The following is a 19,507-nucleotide window of genomic DNA, read 5'->3' as shown; positions in this document are numbered from 1 at the left end:
TTAACCCACTGAGGCCAGGGGTTGAACCTGCATCCTCATGGACACTAAGTTGGGTTCTTAACCCACTGAGCCACAAGGGGAGCTCCCAATTTTAGGTTTTTAAAAAGCTAATGGGAGTTCCCCTTGTGGCTCAATGGTAAGAAACCTGACTAGTATCCATGAGGATATGGGTTCGATCCCTGGCCTTGCTCAGTGGGTTAAGGATCTGGCATTGCTACGAGCATAGTATAGGTCAAAGAGGTGGCTTGGATCTGCCATTGCTGTGGCTGTGGTGCAGGCCAGCGGTTGCAGCTCCAATTTGACCCCTAGCCTGGGAACTTCCATATGCTATGGGTGTGGCCGTAAAAAGAAAAAAAAAAAAGCTATGTTTGTAGTGATCATTTTATAACATATAGGAATGTCAAATCGCTATATTGTGCACCAAAACTAACACAGTATTGTAGCTTAATAATACTTCAAAAATATAAATAAAATAAGTGATATTACAGATGTCGAAGGTCAATAAAATCTGGGGAACATAAGTTAAAAAAACGGCAGTAATGACAGAGCTGCTACGTGGAATGCCTGTCCTGTGCCAGGTACTGTGCTCAGTGTTTCTCACGCATTTTTTTTCACCCAGTCTCCCCCAAGCCCTCAAGAAGAGCTGTGCCATTATTATCTCCAATTTCCAAGCACATGAGGCATCAGGCATTAAAGAACTTGCCCAGGCCCCAGGGATGCTGGAGATGGAAGGGGGATCTGATCCTGAGGCTGCTGGTTCCGGAACCCAGGCTCACACCAGTGGGCTCTACTGGAAGGAGATTCTAAGACAAAATGCTCTCTGGGGTCTGTGACTAGGGAAGCCCCCAGGGCCAGAGAGGGGGTAGGAAACTCTTGTCATGACAGTCCCAACCACTGCTCTAGCATCCTCCGTGAGTGACCAGGGCCTCCTGAGGGAGCCATACTGGCGGACTCTGAGGCCAGGAGTGAGTCGCTCAATTCTCAGGCTTTCCCCGAGAGGCTGGGGGTTTGGTTCCCACCACCCCCACAAACCTCCTCCATTCCGAGACGGGCCAGACGCTCCATCAGCCCTGCGCTGCCGAGATGGCAAGGGCTGGGCCTGGGACCACTTCTGCAAAGGGAAGTTCTCTTACCTGCCGGACTGCGGGCCTGGGGACTGGTTCACAAGGATTCAGTGATGTAGTAGACAACTCCTAGGGCTCCCAGAGCCACAGCAACAGTGCCGAGGGCTCGGAGCGCGCGAATTACGATGAGTGGAGTGCTTTCTTGTAGGTCTTCTGCAAAGCAAAGCAGAAAGCGCATTGTGGGGGCGGGGGGAAGGCAGCTGGGCTTCCGGAGGGGGAAAGTGGGAACGGTGGGGCCCCCTCGGGATGGCAGGAATACCCATACCCCCACAGATCCTCCTCTCAAGGGAACACAACTCCCTGCACCGCTTCCAATGAAGCTCAACCACAGGACTCCCAGGACGGGCTGGGCTGAGATGCCGGCTCCTCTTGAATACTCAGGGAGCAGGTGACAGAGTCAGTCGGGGCCGAGCCCGGTGCTAAGCACCGCATGCCCAGTGTCCTCCTCAAGCCTCACAACAACCCTGTGACATTGTCCTTTCCTGGAGGTCTAGTCTGGAAGATGCAGCGTTGGAGGAAACCGCATATCACTCCCATCACAAAGGTGGTGCAAGAGGAAAGTATGCGATCTTGCTAATGATTGTGAGGGAGACTTTCACAAAATGCGACATTCATTTTGATTAAAAAAAAAAAAATCCTACCAAAGCAGGGATTCTTACTTGATGTGAATGCCTACATAAAGCCCGGAGCCGCCCCTGCACTCAACGGAGAAACGGAAAGATGGTGGAAGCAGGTGTTGAAATGGAGCAGCACTAAGACGGCTTGTCTACTCCCGGCCAGACGGCACCTTTGCCCTTCCCGCTCACGTTCCTAATGCTGAGCCTTGCGTGTGGCTTTTCCTCCGCCTGGAATGCTCGCCCTCTAAAATCGGCCACAGAGGATCCTAAGATTCTTTTATTTATTTGTTTATCTATTTCATTTTTAAATTTTTTGGTCTTTTTTTAGGGCTGCACCTGCAGCATATGGACGTTCCCAGGCTAGGGGTTGAAGTGGAGCTGCCACTGCCAGCCTACACCACAGCCATAGCAACGCCGGATCCGAGCCACGTCTGTGACCTACACTACAGCTCAGAGCAACACTGGATCCTTAACCCACTGAGCAAGGCCAGGGATCAAAGCCATGTCCTCATGGATACTAGCTAGGGTTCATGACTGCTGAGCCACAATGGGGACTCCCTTAAGATACTTTTATTATTTTTTTATTTTTTATTTTTTTTGTCTTTTGTCTTTTTTGTTGTTGTTGTTGTTGCTATTTCTTGGGCCGCTCCCACAGCATATGGAGGTTCCCAGGCTAGGGGCTGAATCAGAGCTGTAGCCACCGGCCTACGCCAGAGCCACAGCAACGCGGGATGAGAGCCGCATCTGCAACCTACACCACAGCTCACGGCAACGCCAGATCCTTAACCCACTGAGCAAGGGCAGGGACCGAACCCGCAACCTCATGGTTCCTAGTCGGATTCGTTAACCACTGCGCCACGACGGGAACTCCTAAGATACTTTTAGATTCGGCTCAGAGACCACTGATCCTACATTATCTGCCTGGACCCCAGCTCAGGAGTGCAGCTGTCTGAACATCGCCTATCACTTCCGGGCTTGCAGCTTGCAGTTTGGAAATGTACTTGTCTTAGCTTACCAGGCAGGTGGCACCATTTTCAAGAGTCAATTCCCTGTTCTGATTTTCCTCACAGTGCCTAGTATCCTATGCAGGGTGGGTTTTCCTACTTGTTGGTTTGTGACTCCATGGCACACCTTGGCACCAGAAGGACAGAAGTACGACCTGTATAGAAGGACGGCTGATCATGCTACGTGGGGGACAGGGCTTTCCTTGACAGGACTTATCAGGTGGCAGAGAGTTTTCAGCTCTGGCACGTTCCTCCCGACACACCTGGGTATCTGTTTGCATCTCTTTATATGCTTGAGAGACGGAGCTTTTCCAGGTTGGACAAAATCCTGCTGTATAGCACAGGGAACTATATCTTGTCACTTGTGATGGAACATGATGGAGGATAATATGAGAAAAAAAGGGCATATATATATATACATATATGTGACCTTATACGTACATATACATGACATATATATGATTAGATATGCATGACTGAGTCACTTTGCTGTCCAGCAGAAATTGATAGAACATTGTAAAGCAACTATAATAAAAAAATAAGAAAAATCTTAAGAATGGACAAGAGAGGGCATTTGGTGGAGGAGGTGTGGTGCTGGGAAGAGGCACAGGATGGGGCAGGGAATGCGTGGGCTCTGCCTCTGGGCTGGGCAAGGACCAAGCGAAAGGCCTCTTCTGCGGACATTGGTGAGATCTGAGTATTGGCAGAGCCGTCCTGGGGTCCAGAGCCGGGGGCAGGTGGAGCCCCCTCTCCAGTCCTTGCACAGAGCCCTGCTCCACTGGAAAAGCCAGGGCTGGGGCGGGGGGCATCTTCAGGCCAGTACCCTGGACAGCGGTCTTCCCACGAGGGGAAGTAGCAGCCACCAGGACTCTCGTGGAAGGGGAAAGAAGGGCAGATGCTGCTGACTGTGCTGTGGGGGCCGCTGGTCACAGACAGACCCCTGTGGGGCTGCTGGGAATTGCCCACGACCCTCTGGAGGACGTGGGGGGCCTTGCTTTTATCAAGGAGGCATGTGATTTGCCCTCATAAGCATCACAAAATCCCGGGGGAAAGACACAGGCAGGTCAAGAACCAGCAGCTTTTGGCCATGGCATGGGCCACAGAACCGGGTGGCAGTCTAACGGAGCATTTAATCACCAGGCTCCAGAGGGATGGGAATTCATTTATGTGGGGGGTGTGCTCTGAGCAAGGAGGCTGCCTGGGGAGCAAAGCGCAATGAACCCCGAAGAAGCAAACTCAGGTAAGGAAGGACCCAGCACCTCTCTGTGCAGGTGGGGTACCTGAAGGCTGGGACGGTCCAAAAGGGCCAGGTGCCAGACCCCGGCAAGTGGCCACTGGGAGGGAGGGGCTTTCCTTTCGGCCCAGGAGTCCCAAGAGGAAGTTCCACATGACAGCTAGCACAGGGCAAGCTCAGGAACCGTGTCCCCTGCGGGTCCAGCCCCCGCCCCCCAGGCTTCAGAACCTGTAGAAGGTGAGGAGGTTTGGGAATCCTCTCCCTGGCAGGGTCGGCCAGGCCCGAGGCAGGAGGACATCGAAGATGCGGCTGTGGCACAGGCCCAGACGACACCAGCAAGCAGAGCTGCCGGGGCACGCAGAGCAGGAACAGAAGGCGCGTGGGCCTGCTCGGGTCAGAGGCCCTGGAGACAGAGAAGGAGAGAGATGAGGGGTCCACTGCCTCCAGGAGGTGTCCACACGGGGGCCGGTGTGTCTGGAGGAGAGAAGACTGAGTGCACAGGGAGCCAGCTGTTTACAGACTGGTGCTACCCGGGAAAAACACGAATAACGATGTAACCACTTACACCTGTACAGCGCTCCATGCGTCACTATCCTCAGCTAAGGGTCAGCATGATCCTGTGAACCGCAATATTGTTTTGTTTTTGGTCTATTTGTCTTTTTTTTTTTTTTAGGCCCTCACTCGCGGCATATGGAGGTTCCCAGGCTAGGGGTCGAATCAGAGCTGTAGCTGCCCACTTGCACCACAGCCACAGCAACACCAGATCCCAGCCGCGTCTGCGACCTACACCACAGCTCATGGCAATGCCAGATCCTTAACCCACTGGTAGAGGCCAGGGATTGAACCCGCAACCTCATGGTTTCCAGTTGGATTCATTTCCGCTGTGCCACAACGGGAACTCCAAACCACAATATTGTTATTCTCTGTTTACAAATAAGGAAGCTAAGGCTCAAAGACTAGAAGAGATGTGTTCTGATAGCAAGAAGGTTGAAGAAGTGGGCTCCAACTCAGAATTTCTAACTCTCCCTTCTTTCCATGGAATTTGCAGGAAGCGACGGCCACAGGTAACTGCCCATCCTATGAGAGGTGGCACTTAGATTCCTGTCACTGGAGCGACCATGGTCCATTTTTCTGGGGTTCATGGATCCATCCAGAAAACAAATGATGCTCTGGTGTACAGTCCTTGAAGTATGTTCTCAAGTTCATCTCCCTCTGCCAACCTGGGCTGTGGATCCCAGTGGGACTTGGACATGGCGCCCTCTGCTGTCGTGAAAGAGGACTTCTGGCCAGTCATTTCTTCCTCGCCGTTGGGCCTGGCCTCCCTCTTTTCTGAGCTGTAGATTCTTCCAACTTGGAGCCCACGCAGCCAGTGATCAACCATGGCAGATCTAGCACACTTCCTGTTTAGACCCGCCCACAACAGAAACTTTTCCTGGAATGGGGAAGGAAGGGATTCTTTTTTCTTTTTTTTTCTTTTTGTCTTTTTAGGGCCTCACCCACAGCATAGGGAGATTCCCAGGCTAGGGGTCCAGTCAGAGCTGCAGCTGCTGGCCTACACCACAGCCACAATAATGCGGGATCTGAGCTGCGCCTTTAACCTACACCACAGCTCACGACAATGCTAGATCCTTAACGCACTGAGCAAGGCCAGGGATCAAACCTGTGTCCTCATGGACGATAGTTGGGTTTGTTAACCACTGAGCCACGGCTGGAACTCTAAAAGCGAGACTTATCTTTTTTCTTTTTTCAGTTCAAAACATTTAAAAATGGACATATAATTTCCAGCCCATAAAACGTACCCCTTTGAAGTGTTCCATGGCTTTAAGTATACTCGCAGAGATGTGCCACCATCATCACACCCCAAAATTTCTTCATCTTCTCCCCCAAAGAAACTCCATGCCTGTGAGCAGTCACTGCTGAATCTCCCTTCCCCCTTGCTCTTGGCTTATTCTGTACATTTCATACTAGATTCATACAATATGTGGGCTCTTTGGGGACTGACGTCTTTCAGGTAACCTAGTGTTTCTGCAGTCCATCCACGCTGGAGCAGGTACCAGTGCGCCATTTCTTCTTATTGCCGAACAGTGTTTCATTGCGTGGGTGTACCACGTGCTATTTGTCCATTCATTGCTTGATGGACCCTGAATCGTTTCCACTTTTTGGCTATGGTGAATAACGCTTCTGTGAACATTTGTATCCAAGTTTTCCGTAGTTGCTGTTGTTCTTTTTCTGGCTGCATTTGCAGCAGACGGAGATTCCCAGGCCAGGGGTTGAATGGGAGCTGCAGCCACACTGGATCTGAGCCACACTTGTGACCTGCAGCAAAGCTTGCAGCAACTCTGGATCTTTAACCCACCGAATGAGGCCAGGGATCGAACCTGCATCTTTACGGACGCTATGTCGGATTCTTAACCCACTGGGCCACAACAGGAACTCCTTGGGTCCAGGTTTTTGTGTGGATGTATGTCTTTAATTCTCTTGGGTATATACTCAGATGGAGAATTGCTGGGCCCCATGGTAACGTCATGTCAGCCCTTTGAGGAACTGCTGGACTGTTCTGCACAGCAGCTCCATCATTTTACATTCTTCTCGGCAATGTGGGAAGGTTCTGATCTTTCTACAGCCTTACCAATGCTTGTCCATCTTTTTGAGGATAGCCATTCTAGTGGAAGACTGGTATTTTCTAGAGCAACAGTACTTCCTGCGTACAAAAAGATTTGTATTTTATTTATGAATTTTTTTTTGCCACACCCATGGCATATGGAAGTTCCCCTGGGGCCGGGGATTGAACCTGTCCCACAGCAGTGATCTCAGCCACAGCAGTGATCATGCTGGATCCTTTGACCACTGGGGGCCAGCCAGGAACTCCAAGATTTGCATTTTAGAAAATCTGAACCCTTTATTTCAAAGTCCTCATCCCTTGTCTCCAAGCTTCCTTCCCACTCTGGCCTCAAGGGAGTTGGACAATTCCTTTGGCCGAAGAAGAGTAAGCAGGGCTTCTGCTGTAAACCTTGATGAGCCTCGCTGTTACCTGCTTCGCCTCTTCAATAAGCAGGACGCCTCCCTGGGGAGGGGGGGGGGGACCCACATCCATTCATTCAAAGCCTTGGGAAGGGATGGAGTTGCCATCGTGACTCAGTGGTAACGAACCTGTCTGATGCTCCTGCAGATGTGGTCCTTGCTCAGTGGGTTAAGGATCTGGCATTGCCATGAGTGTGGTGTAGGTCACAGATGTGGCTTGGATCTGGCATGGCTGTGGCTGGGGTGTAGGCCAGCAGCTGCAGCTCCCATTTGACCTCTAGCCTGGGAACGTCCATATGTCACAGGTGCGGCCCTACAAAAGAGATTAAAAAAATAAAAAATAAATAAAAGCCTTGGGAAGGGAAAAAGTTTTGCATTCTTCAGTTCAGTTCTGAAGGCCATAAGCCAGAAATGTCTATCTCTGGCGTGGACCAACATAGTATGTATCACATTCAGTGGAACCCTCAAAACCCACTTCCACGTGTTGACAGATTGATTCCCAGTCGCAGGAGTATTGTCGTCACAGTCACACCTTGGCTTGAGGACTCACCCTCACCCCGCTCACTTGTTTTATATCCACACCATCCCAGAGGGACGAGCTATGGCCCCCGGGTGTGGCCTGCTCGGGACCCCGGAGCCAGGGCACTGCTCTGGGTGGATCCTGGAGAAGCTCAGAGAAGTGTATTCGTCCCCTTGGGGAGACCACCAGACCTCTTGGGACTGGAAGGTCAGTGCTGCGGTTAAGAGCGAGGCTTTGGGAGTCGGAACAGACCGAGGTTCCCCTTAGTGCTACCAGGGCCTGCACGAGAGGGAGTTGTTTGATTTTCTTGAGCCTCAGATTCTCCATCTATTAAACGGAGATGATATTAGTATCTCCTTTATAGGATTGTTTATTATTGTTGTTGTTGTTTAATGGATGCATCCATGGGATATGTAAGTTCCTGGGCCAGGAATCGAATCCAAGCTGCACCTGGGACCTACGTGGCAGCCGTGGCAATACTGGATCCTTTGAGCCACTGTGCCAGGCTAGGGATCGAACCCAGGCCTCTCCAGGGACCTGAGCCCCTGCAGGCGGATTCAATGCAGTTGGAGCTCCCAGGATTGTTAAATGAGAAGATTGACTTAGACGGCTGAGTTGAATGCCAAGTGCTTAGTAAAGGCTTAGTGATAAAAGTCAGCTGTCACCACCCCCATTATAATTAGCAGTGGTATTAACCAGACGACCTCTTGAACTCCATTTGAGTTCCCTCTACGCAATCCAAAGCTTGTTCTAACCCTGACCACCCAAGAAGATGGGGGACTGCTTTCCCTGGACTGCCATTCCATTTTTCAGGCAGAGCTAACTGTTGGAGATATATATACATATATTTGTCTTGTTAGGGCCACACCGGCGGCATATGGAGGTTCCCAGGCTAGGGGTCGAATGACAGCAGCAGCTGCCAGCCTACACCACAGCCACAGCAACTTGGGATCTGAGCTGCACCTGCAAGCTACACCACAGCTCATGGCAATGCTGGATCCCTGACCTGCTGAGCGAGGCCAGGGATCGAACCTGCACCCTTATGGATACTGGTCGGGTTCGTTACCACTGAGCCACAATGGGGACTCCACTGTTGGGTATTTTAAAATGTTGAACAGAAATCGTCTTTCTATGGGTGAGATTCCATGGCTATGTTCTCTTCCACGGGTAAGTTGCCAGATTTAGCAAACAAAAATACAGGATGCCCATGTGATATTCAGGACACACTTACTACACTAAAAAATTATTTGTTGTTGGTCTGAAATTCAAGTTTAACTGAGGGTCCTATATTTTATCTGCAACCCTATCCACCAGCCCTTATGGTCAGACATCTGAGGACACCAAAGAACAAAGCTGTTTGTATCTTCCGACAGACAGACAGATATCCTCCAGGTCTCTCAACCAAGTCTCACACACTGGAAGCTTCCTGCCTCCCCCACCCTCGCATCCCAGTCAACCAGGACTGTCTTCCTTGGACTGGACTGTTAGGCCTCCCTTCCTTTTTTCTTCTTTTTAGGGCTGTACCCAAGGCATATGGAAGTTCCCAGGCTAGGGGTTGAATCAGAGCTACAGCTGCCAGCGTATAGCATAGCCACAGCTACGCCAGATCCTTAACCCACTGAGCGAGGCCAGGGATCGAACCTGCATCCTCATGGATACTATGTGGGTCGTTTCCACTGTGCCACAACGGGAACTCCAAGGTCCCTCTTATAGCACACAAATGTGGCCTGCTGAGGACAGAGTAAAGCACTATTCCTTGTCCTTGACCATATTCTTCTATTCACGCAGCCTTGGCATTTATTTGTGAGCAGCCACGTGGTCCTTCTGACTCCCAGTGACCCAGCGTTACCATCGAGCCATGTTGAATATTAATAGGCTGTATGGCTGTCTTCAGAGAGACTCAGCAGGGTAAAGGAGGACAAAACCCAGGAATCCTGGTCTCTTGGGTAAAAAAACAAAACCCAAACCCCTCACCGCCCCCCACTCAGTTCCAGAACACCTGCTAACCCGGCATCACTCCCCAACAAGAAAAGTATCAGCCTCTGGGGTAGCGGTGGGTCTCCATCAGCAGAAAGGCTAGAAACGCTTGAGCCGGAAGGCTGCCCACCTGTTTTCTTGGATCGAGGGGGTGCTTTTGAGTCTGTGTCCTGAGACGCGACGCCCCGAGCTGAGGGGCTGACTTGGGGAGCTGGGAGGGCCTGGGGCACAGGCTGCGGGGGCGTCGATTCATCGCTGGTCTGTGAGATGAGTCCAGAGCTGGGCGGCTTCGAGGTGGGCCCAGGGCTAGGGGTCTGCGAGGTGGGTCCAGGGCTGGTTGGCGGCAGGGTGGACTTGGAGATGGGCTGCTGTGAGCTGGATTCAGAGCTCTGCTGCGGCGAGGTGGACTCCGAGCTGGCGCGCTGGGAGGTGGAGCCCTGGCGCTTGGCCTCCGTCTTCTTCCTCTTGCCCTTCTTCATGGTGAGTCCTCCTAATTAAGCGTGGACCTCCATGGAGCTGCCTGTCTGCCGGCTCCCTCCCTGAGGGGCCGTTTGCCCCTGCCCTGGGGGAAGGCTCTGGTGTCCGTCTGGGCCCAGGCCCCCTGTGGGAAATAGTCACCCACACCCCTCCTGTGAGGTCACAAAAGCCAGGGTGGCTCCCATGGCAGGGCTCTGGGGACAATCTTCTCTGCTGACACCAGCCTGCTGCCCTCCCTCCTCCTCAGCTCCTGGGGAGGGTGGAGGCACCTGCCATGCCCCTCAAGGACCCAGGCACCTGGTTAAGCCTGGCTGTGGGGTCTGTGACAACCTGGACCCCCATGATTCTGGGACCTGAGTGCCCCCTTCAGGCACCTGTCCGCTGATGTGTTCCTCGTCCCCGTGTCTGTTCTGCTCTAAGACACCCTGTGATGTTCCCTCTGTCACTGATTTTCACACACACCCCTTCCCCTCCCAAACAACCAACCAAACGGCTTCGCCATGCATTGTGAGTTTTAGGTAACTAAAGATTTGGGGGTCCGTGCATAGCCCATAGCCTCCTACTGTCTCAATGGTCCACCCCCCCTCCCCAGGTTATTCCACTCAGAGTGGCTTCCCCCTTGTCCCAAAGCCAGCCCTCCTCACTGTGGGAAAGGGTTGGGGGGGGTTCCCCCAACTTTGATAAGAATCGTTGCAATTGGCAAAAGAATTTCCCCTAAAAACACAACAGCTGTTTGGAAAACTAAACTTTCCTGAAACTTGTTACACTGACAACAGCAGATCACCTCTCAGCCCCCCAACTGGTCATGGCAATTAGGGGATTATGACTCTTTCTTGAAATGAACAAAGTGATGTTTCCTTTGAGGACAGAAGAGGAAACAGCGTTTTTAAAGGACAACCTTGAACTTCATGCTTTGACTGCAACACAGAACGTCTTCTCTGGAACAGACTCTGCCTCTGCCATTAATGCATCACTAGGTGGGTGAGTACTTGTGCATCTGGGGCCTGATACTCCTGCCCCAGGATAGGGTTCAGGGCAGAGTTACCTCGAAGGAATCCCCATGTAAGGCCAGACCTGACATGAAATATAAAATTATAGGAATAAGTGTTCCCATCGCAGATCAGCGGAAACGAATCTGACTCACATCCATAAGGATGCAGGTTCAATCCCTGGCCTTGCTTGGTGGGTTAAGGACCTGGTGTTGCCGTGAGCTGTGGTGTAAGCCGAAGATGTGGCTCAGATCTGGCATCGCTGTGGCTACAGCTTCGATTTGACCCCTAGCCTGGGAACCTCCATATGTCGCAGGTGTGGCCCTAAAAAGACAAACACATTAAAAAAAAAATTACAGGAAATAGCTTAAGGATTTTAGAGCCTGAAAAGACCTTAATGATTCTCTGTTTGCAGAAGAGAAACTGAGGTTTAGAGAAATTAAATTACTTTTTCAAGGTCACACAGCTGGTGGGGGCCAAACTCCCTTTCAGGGCTCTTTTCCTGGCTCCGGAAAGAAATAGGGAATCAGGTAATTATACAGGCCTTAAAATGAATGAATTTTAAAATCCCTTGGTAGGATTGAGGAAAACAAAGGCAGGAAGGATTAGAAGTGAAAGGAAGCTCAGATCAATAAATTTGGGTTGAATTTGGTTGACCTTTGGTGTGAGGAGGTTCACGGAACAGGTGAGTCTATGAGAAGGTGGTAATTCCCTGAAGTCAAGATCGATGGATCCCTTGGGGATGGGGCGGGGACATCCAATTTAGAATCTGAGAGACTAGAATCCCAGACAGGAACACTGTCCAGATAGATCAGAACCTCCTGTGGCATTTATCTCTGCAGAATTCGATGTTCAGGCTTTTGGCAGAGGGCCTTGAGCTGGTTTCTCACCCCCAGCCCTATTGACATTTTGGGTCAGATCCTTCTTATTGTGGGGCTGTCCTTCATGGGAAGTGGTTTAGTAGCATCCTTGGCCTCTGCCCACTAGATGACAGTAGCCTCTACCCTTCGCCCCAAGTTGTGACAACCCAAAATGTCTACCGATATTGCTAAATGACCCCAGGAGGGGTGTGTGTGTGTGTGTGTGCGTGCGTGTGCATCGCCCCTGGTCGAGAACCTCTGGTTTCCATGCATTAGAGAGGGGCAGGCACAGATGGGTAGGATTTCCTGGTAGCCATGAAAGGAACACTCCACTTCTCATCAAGGAGCCAAGAGGACACAGAAAACAAATCCCTGTTATCTGGGAGAACGACAAAAGACACACAGAGGGTCAGGCTTCAGGAGGGGTGGGGAGTTGTTCTGTGGCAGCGGAGAAGGTAAGTGTCGGCGCCTCGGCCAGGTGGTCCCAAGAGGCCAGGAGATGGTGCTCTCAGAGTGACAGGTTGCCCCAGAAGGAGGAGGGGGAAGGCACGGCAACAGTTCTTTGCTAGAACGTCTTCCCCTCTGCCTTCTGGCTTGAGCATTTGTTCCCAGCCCAGAAGTCTGACTCCTCTGTCACAAAGTCGCAGCTCACTGTCCCAGGCTTATCCGCCACCTCACTGCCACTGGGTCCAGCCTTAACCAACCAGGAGCACCAGAAGCCTGGTGGACACAGCTCACTTTTCTGCATTTGTAGAAGCCTGTCTCCCTCCATCAAACCCCTCTCCCTCTCTCTCAGAGTACTTCCCATTATCAAGATCCATCTCGGAGTTCCCATCGTGGCTCAGTGGTAACGAACCCAACTAGTAACCGTGAGGACACAGGTTGGATCCCTGGCCTTGCTCAGTGAGTTAAGGATCTAGCAGTGTCATCAGCTGTGGTGTAGGTCGCAGTTGCAGCTCGGATCTGGCATGGCTGTGGCATAGGCTGGCAGCTGCAGCTCTGACTGGACCCCTAGCCTGGGAACCTCCATATACCACGGGTGCAGCCCTAAAAAGACCAAAAAAAAAAAAAAACCCATTTCAAGTGGACCCATCTCCCCCTAAAGTCTTTCTTGAGACTCACGACCGGAAGTGATCTCTCCCTCTCTAAGCCCCAGACCACCTTCTGCATGGCTTCAGCATCATTTCTATCCTTGTCTCTTGCGAGTTCCCCACTTCCAGACTGTGGAGACCACGGAGGGCCAAAGTCCAGAGAAGGGGCTTGAAGCAAGCTGCTGGAAGGCAGGGTATGAGGACACAGAAGGCAGGGAACCGGTGAGGGCAGAGTGGGCGTGGCTGACCAGAGGAGGAACAAAGCACGTCGGAGCTGCGCCAGGAAGGGATGGGTTGGGATTTTCTGCCTTTGCTTGAGGATCCTGGTTGGAACAGTCCCCAGGCAAGAGCCTTTCCTAAGCAGGCATGCCAGCCACGGGGTCACCTTGTTGACTCTTTAGGAGAGAGAGAAGAATGAGTCTAAAGGGATGCAAAACTAGGCAGTCAGGGTGAGGTCCTGACCAGAAAGTCCCTGATGGTTCTGACCCTCTGGATGCACCCTGGGCACCGAGAACAAGCCTGTCACTGCTCGTCCTGAAACTAGGATCTTAGAGCTGGGTGGCACCACAGATACCAACTGGCCCTTCACCTCCACATGTCAGGAAGGCAGCTAATCAGAAGAGAGGACATCTTGCTCTGGTGGCCTACAGAAGGGTGGCAGAGCCTCCAGTAACCGGGCTTTGGACCACGGCGCCCAGGGTATGCCCTTCCTCTCTACCCCTGCACCCCGGAGGGGCTCTGGGAGACAGAGGCACTTGTAGCCCGTTTAAGAGCCCACTGCTGGGGCCCTCAAGCCCACAGATTAACCTGCTGGGGCCACAGGCCTGGATCCCCTGATGGGAAGGATCTCAAGGGCTGCGGATAAGAACCTGACCACCAGTGGCTGCTCTAACCCAGCGTCTTCCTTAGAGGGTTGTTGTGAGGATTCGTCTGGAAAAGCCCTTAGAGCAGTGTCTGGCTCGGGGGAGGCATGCGTTTTTTATTGCAGTTGTGATCCCTTGGAGGAGAAGACTAAAGAACCAAGCAAGGAGGAGGGGATGTGGCGAAGAGGGGACGGGCTCCCAAACTGCAAACTTCCAAATCCTTACTTTAGAAAGGCTTGATTATTAGGGGCAGTGGTCAAGGGGAAGGGAGTCGGGTCGGTAGGTGGGAGGTTTCAATACAAATTAATTAGCACATTTGGGGCCCGAGAGACACCTGGGGTGAGTCTAGGTCATCTTTACCCCCAACGGTGTAAGTGGAGGAGTGAGGAGAGGGGACCGTGACATCGAGCATTTGTCCACTACTTGGGACCAGCGGGATCAGGAGACTCCCTCCGTATTTAAAGTTTCCCATCCGGGGACACGCGGGGGCAACCTGGCGTTCCCACCCCCTGCCCTCGGGCCCCTCACCATCCGTCTGAGTCGCCCGATCCACGAGGGGGACGCAACCCCGTGCCGCGACCTTGCGCGCTCCGCAGGTGGCGCGCTGGACGTCCAGGGCGCCCTCCCGGCAGCTGGGGCGGAACACGGCCGTGTGCACCTCCACCGCGGGGCTGTGCGGGGCGAAGGCGCCGCACAGCAGGGCCTCCATACGGCGCCGCGCCTCCGCCTCCTCGTCGTGCAGTGGCTGCACGATGATCCCGACCAGCGCGACGGGCGGGCGGCGGTCCCGGGCGAGCACTTGCTGCAGGAGCAGCTGCAGCCGCGGCAGCTGCGAGCGCAGCGCGGACGCGCGGCACAGCACCAGGAGCAGCCGCGCGCAGGGCCCGGCCGCCGTCCGCCGCTGCCTGGGGTTCTGGCAGCCCGACCCCGAGTCCTCCGCCGACTCGGAGCCCGAGGTCCCGGCCGCAGCCGGAGCCGGAGCCGCCTCGCACTTGCAGTCCCGCGGGTCCCTGGTCTTGCTGTGCTCCTGCGTGCAGCGCTGGGACTTGGCGGCCGGGCAGTCGGCGCATCTCCACGAGCTGTCTCGGGAGCGCTTGGGCTGCCGCCTGGAGCAGTTACTGGAGCTGCTGTGGCCGCTCGTGGCTCGAGTGGACGAGGATCGGGCCGGCCGACCGGTCATGTCCTGCTCCAGAACGTTCTGCAGGGTTACGCAGCTCTCATCCTGCTTCCAGAGCTCGCTCAGCAGCACTACCTGGCCGTGGCCCTCGATGGCCTGGACAGGCGCCTCTTGCTGAGGCTCGGCCTTCCCCTCCCCCGGGGCCCCGGAGGGCTGAGCCCCAGGCTCCATGTCCGGTCCGGCTCCCTTGTCCCTCTGGGCCCAGTCCTCCGATGGCCAAGGGAAATGCTGCCCTTCCCTGGAGCATGTCACAATACCCCTGGCGCCCTACCTCTTCCTGTCGTGACCAAGGGTCTCTGCCCGCTATTCCTTGGAAATTTTCCCATTTAGGCAGGTTGCTGCCGGGCGCCTGTGTAGTGCCGGCTGTGATTAGTTTCACTATCGTTTCGTATGTCTTTGGTGTCAAAAGCACAATCCCTTTATCCCATGGGTGGGCCGTTATGCCCAAGTCTCCAAATAAAATGGGGTTTTGTGCATTCGGGACATTTAAAAAGCAGTAGACTGCACTTGGATGATTTGAAAAGCAGTGAGCAGCAGAGAGACTGGTTCTAGGTGACAGCACCCTAGTAGGCAGGTGGCACCCCGGCTCTGCCTGGCTGCTCCCTGAGTGATCTGGGACTCGGAGTCCTGGGCTAGTATAGACTAATGGGGCTACAAGAGATGGTTGGGGGTCCCCCAGTTCCAGTTTTCTATGGCTGTGCATTTGAAAAACACAGTCTTTCCTGCCTGTATTTCTCTTTTATGTCTCACATGGAACACTTCACTGCTGACAGTTCTGGGACCAAATATATGGTGTCCCCTCCACCCCCCGAAATTCTGTGTCCTACAGTTTTACTCAATTCTGCACTGTCTAAAGAAAGTGTCAGGTCCCACAGGTTAAGGGCAATGTCCCTCAAGACTGCCCTCTGCTTCTCCCAGGCTGATCCCAAGTGCAGGTTGTCACCTGTGCTTCTGACTGATCAGCTGTAAATAGGAGGCCCCCATGACCCCCTCTTCTGATTTGATTAATTTGCTAGAGCGGTTCACAGAACTCAGGAGAACACTTTACTTACCGCTCAGCGGTTTATTACAAAGGGATATGATGCAGGATACAGGTGAACATCCCGCTGGAAGGGAGGTAGTGGGCCAGGTATGTGGGGACGGCTGTGGAGCTTCCATGCCCTGTGCAGGTGCATCAGTCTCCCTGCCCTTGCGTTTACCAGCCTGGAAGCGCTCCACACCCCCATACCACTGAGGGTTTGGGGGAGGCCTCCTTAACACAGGCAAGACCAATTATTAATTCCATTTCCAGCACCTCTGCCCTCCTTTCTGTAGAATGTTCAATTATTAACTCCATTTCCAGACCCTCTGCCCTCTCTAGAGAATGGGAGGTGGGAGCTGGAAAATCCAAGCTTCTAATCATGGCTGGTCTTTCTGGTGACAAGCTCCCATCCAGGAGCCCACCCAGAGTGGTCTCCTTAGAACCAAAGACGCTCCTATCACCCAGGAAATTCCAAGGTCTCTAGAAGCGCAGACCCAGGAACCAGGGTCAAAGACCAAATAATAGAACAAAAGACGCTCTTAGTGCTCGTATCACTTAGGAAATCACAGGGGGCTCAGCAGCTCTGTGCCGAGAACCAGGGGAAGATATATTAATATAATCAATATAATATACTAAAGATTTAATATTTTAATATTATTAAGTATTAACAACACCAACTATTTATTATTGTTAATATTATTGATATTAATATTTAATATATTTAAAAAATATATTCCTCTAATAACTCACCAGGCACCAGAGTTCTGTTAAAGTGCCAAGAAGGATCTTCAGGAAAACAAACCAAAACAAAAAGACATGAAAGCTCCTTCCCTTCCTGGCACATGAGGTGAGCAAAAAGCCCTGGGGAGGGAGGACAGGGGTCCCCGGGGTTGTCCTGGGAGCTCCAGTGACTGGAACTCAATGGTGGGGAAATTTTTTTCTTTTGTTAATGAAAAAGAAAAAACGACTTTACCAGGTAGTTTAAAACTATCCTGAAAAATATTAAAATCCAAGATTCTGAAAAAGCAAGCTGCTCACCAGAAAAGCCTAAGCTGGAATCCCACTGAATGCTCTTGGAGCCCCAGGCCAGCGACCCTTGAAAGACCGGGTAAAGGCAGCAGGCCCCAGCAGCTTTGCAGAAGCAGGTCGGATGGTGTTGGGGGTCCCTTCTTCCTCTATCCTGGTTTTTCAGCCTTGGCCCCAAGAGACCCAGCTCACCCTCCATCTGGGAAGTATTGCAGAGAACTGCAATGGTCAGTCAGGAATTCACTGGATGGCCTTTCTCTAGGATGCTTGGTCACTGTACTTTAAAATGATGCTTAAAAACAAACAAACAAACAAAAACGTTCCCATTATGGCTCAGCAGCTTACAAACCCGACTAGTATCCATGAGGATGTGGGTTTGATCCCTGGCCTCACTCAGTGGGTTAAGGATCCAGAGTTGCTGTGGTTGTGATGTAGGGCAGCAGCTGCAGCTCGGATTCAGCCCCTAGCCTGGGAATTTCCATATGCTGAGGGTGCGGTCCTTAAAAAAAAAAAAAAAACAAATGATAATTTCATTTAGGATGAATCAGATCTGCCAAACCCACCACACGGATGGACCTCAAGGTTTAGATTACTGTGGGAGGTAGAAGTCCTGACCTGGGCCTGAGCTTGATCTGTGCTTTTTATCTTTTTTTTTCTTTCTTTTATGGTCATACCTGTGGCATATGGAAGTTCCCAGGCCAGTGGTTGGACTGCAGCTGCAGCTGTGGTCTACACCACAGCCATAGTGACACAGGATCTGAGCCGCATCTGCAGTCTATGCCACAGCTTAACCCACTGAGTGAGGCCAGGGATTGAACCTGAATCCTCACGGACACTACGTTGGGTTCTTAACCTGCTGAGCCACAATGGGAACTCCCTAAAAGAATTTAGATGGGGGACTTGAACCAGAAAGAGAACTATTACCAGAGATAACTTAAAAAAATCTGAGACTTACCTGCATGGCAGGGCAAACATCTGATTGCCAACCTTCTGCTCTTATCTTCCTGTGATTGGCCCTCCTCCTCTTTGGAGCCCCAGGTCCCCATGGCTTTCCTTAGCTCAGGATAGTATATAAGCCTCAGTTGCCTGACTGCATTTGAGTCTCATCTTTTTTTATGGGGGCTCCTGCATGTACCAAATTAATTTTTCTCCTGTTACTCTGTATTATGTCAATTTTCTTATGAGGGCAACCAAAGAACCTACAACTTTAAACTCTTTCATGGTTGCTCTGATGATGTAACACAGCCATCCAAAGATACATTGTCACAGAAATAACAAGTATTTCTTCTGAGGTCAGTGATCCAGGGGTGGTGGGGAGGCTCTGCCACCCTCAACAGGTGGCTTCCTGTGGTTAAAGGATCTGGTGTTGATCTCAGGTGTTGATCCTTTGGTTAAAGGATCCCTGGCCTGGGAACGCCATATGCTGTGAGGCAGCCAAAAAAAGAGAAAAATAAATAAATAACTAAAAATCAAATTGTAGCTTTTGTTTTGCACTCTTGGATCACTCTGTCTAGAGAGAGCTGGCTGCCATGTTGTGAGGACACCCAAGCAGCCCTCTGGAGGGGCCCAGAGGCCAGGAACTGAGGCCTCCTGCCCACAGCCACTGAGCAAGTTGCCTTGGAAACTTTCAGCCCCACCCCGTCTTTCAGATGATTGGAGCCTGGGCTGGTATCTTGACTGCACATTTACAAAGGGCCCTGCATGAGACCATTCCGCTAAGCTAGCTACAAATTTCTGATCCTCAGATGGGATGTGAGATGACATTTTATGCCACTAAGCTTTGGGGTAATTGTTACCCAGCAATTAGATGACTGAGATAATCACCATCCTTAACCCTGCTCCAACCAGAAAACCTTAGGAACTTTTCTTCATAAGCAAACGGACTCTTGGAGGTTATATAATTATTCTAGGTCTGCTGTAGTGCCCACATCCTTTTCCAGGCAACCTCTGAATGTGTTAGGTTACTTGGTAAAAGTGAATTAAGGTTTCAGATGGAATTCCAAGTGTGAATCCTTGATCTTGAAATAGGGAGATTATCCTGGATTAGTCCAAGCAGGCCCAGTATAGTCACAAGGGTCCTTAAAAGAAAGGCAAGAGAGTAAGTCAGAGGGAGATGTGATTATAGAAGATACCCGTGTTGGCTTAAGGATGGAAGAAGGGGGCCATGAGCCAAGGAATGTGGGCTTTCTTCAGAAGCTGTTTAAAAGACAAGGACATTGGCCCAGTCAGCTTAGGCTGCTATAGCAAAATACCACAGACTGGCTGGCTGAGAACAGAAGCTTATTTCTCATGGTTCTGGAGGCTGGAAAGTCCAAGATTCTGTGTCTGGTGAAGGCCTGCTTCCTGGATCACAGATGGCTCTCTCCTGCTGTGTCCTCATGCGGTGAAAGAGACAATGGGTATCCCTCCCTGAGGAATCTTCCAAAAGGGCACTAATCCCATTCATGAAGGCCCCACCCACCCTCATGACGTAATCTCCTCCCAAAGACCCCACCTCCAAATACCA

At 51.8% G+C, this 19,507-nt stretch overlaps 1 protein-coding gene across 1 annotated transcript; it reads right to left on the bottom strand.

Moving 5' to 3' along the window:
* Window positions 1-1,153: 1,153 nt before the first annotated feature.
* On the bottom strand, window positions 1,154-10,997 carry SPATA3 (spermatogenesis associated 3). The gene is made up of 3 exons (XM_047770505.1): window positions 9,628-10,997; window positions 4,208-4,382; window positions 1,154-1,277 (listed from the first exon to the last, which is right to left on the bottom strand). The coding sequence occupies exons 1-3, from the start codon at window positions 9,974-9,976 to the stop codon at window positions 1,172-1,174; spliced, it is 630 nt and encodes a 209-aa protein (XP_047626461.1). The 5' UTR covers window positions 9,977-10,997; the 3' UTR covers window positions 1,154-1,171.
* Window positions 10,998-19,507: the final 8,510 nt, after the last annotated feature.

This window comes from Phacochoerus africanus, chromosome 3, assembly GCF_016906955.1.
Source record: "Phacochoerus africanus isolate WHEZ1 chromosome 3, ROS_Pafr_v1, whole genome shotgun sequence".
In the NCBI taxonomy this organism is placed as follows: Eukaryota; Metazoa; Chordata; class Mammalia; order Artiodactyla; family Suidae; genus Phacochoerus; species Phacochoerus africanus.
Note: the sequence above shows the minus strand (reverse complement) of the source record. Positions and strands in the feature narration are given on the sequence as shown.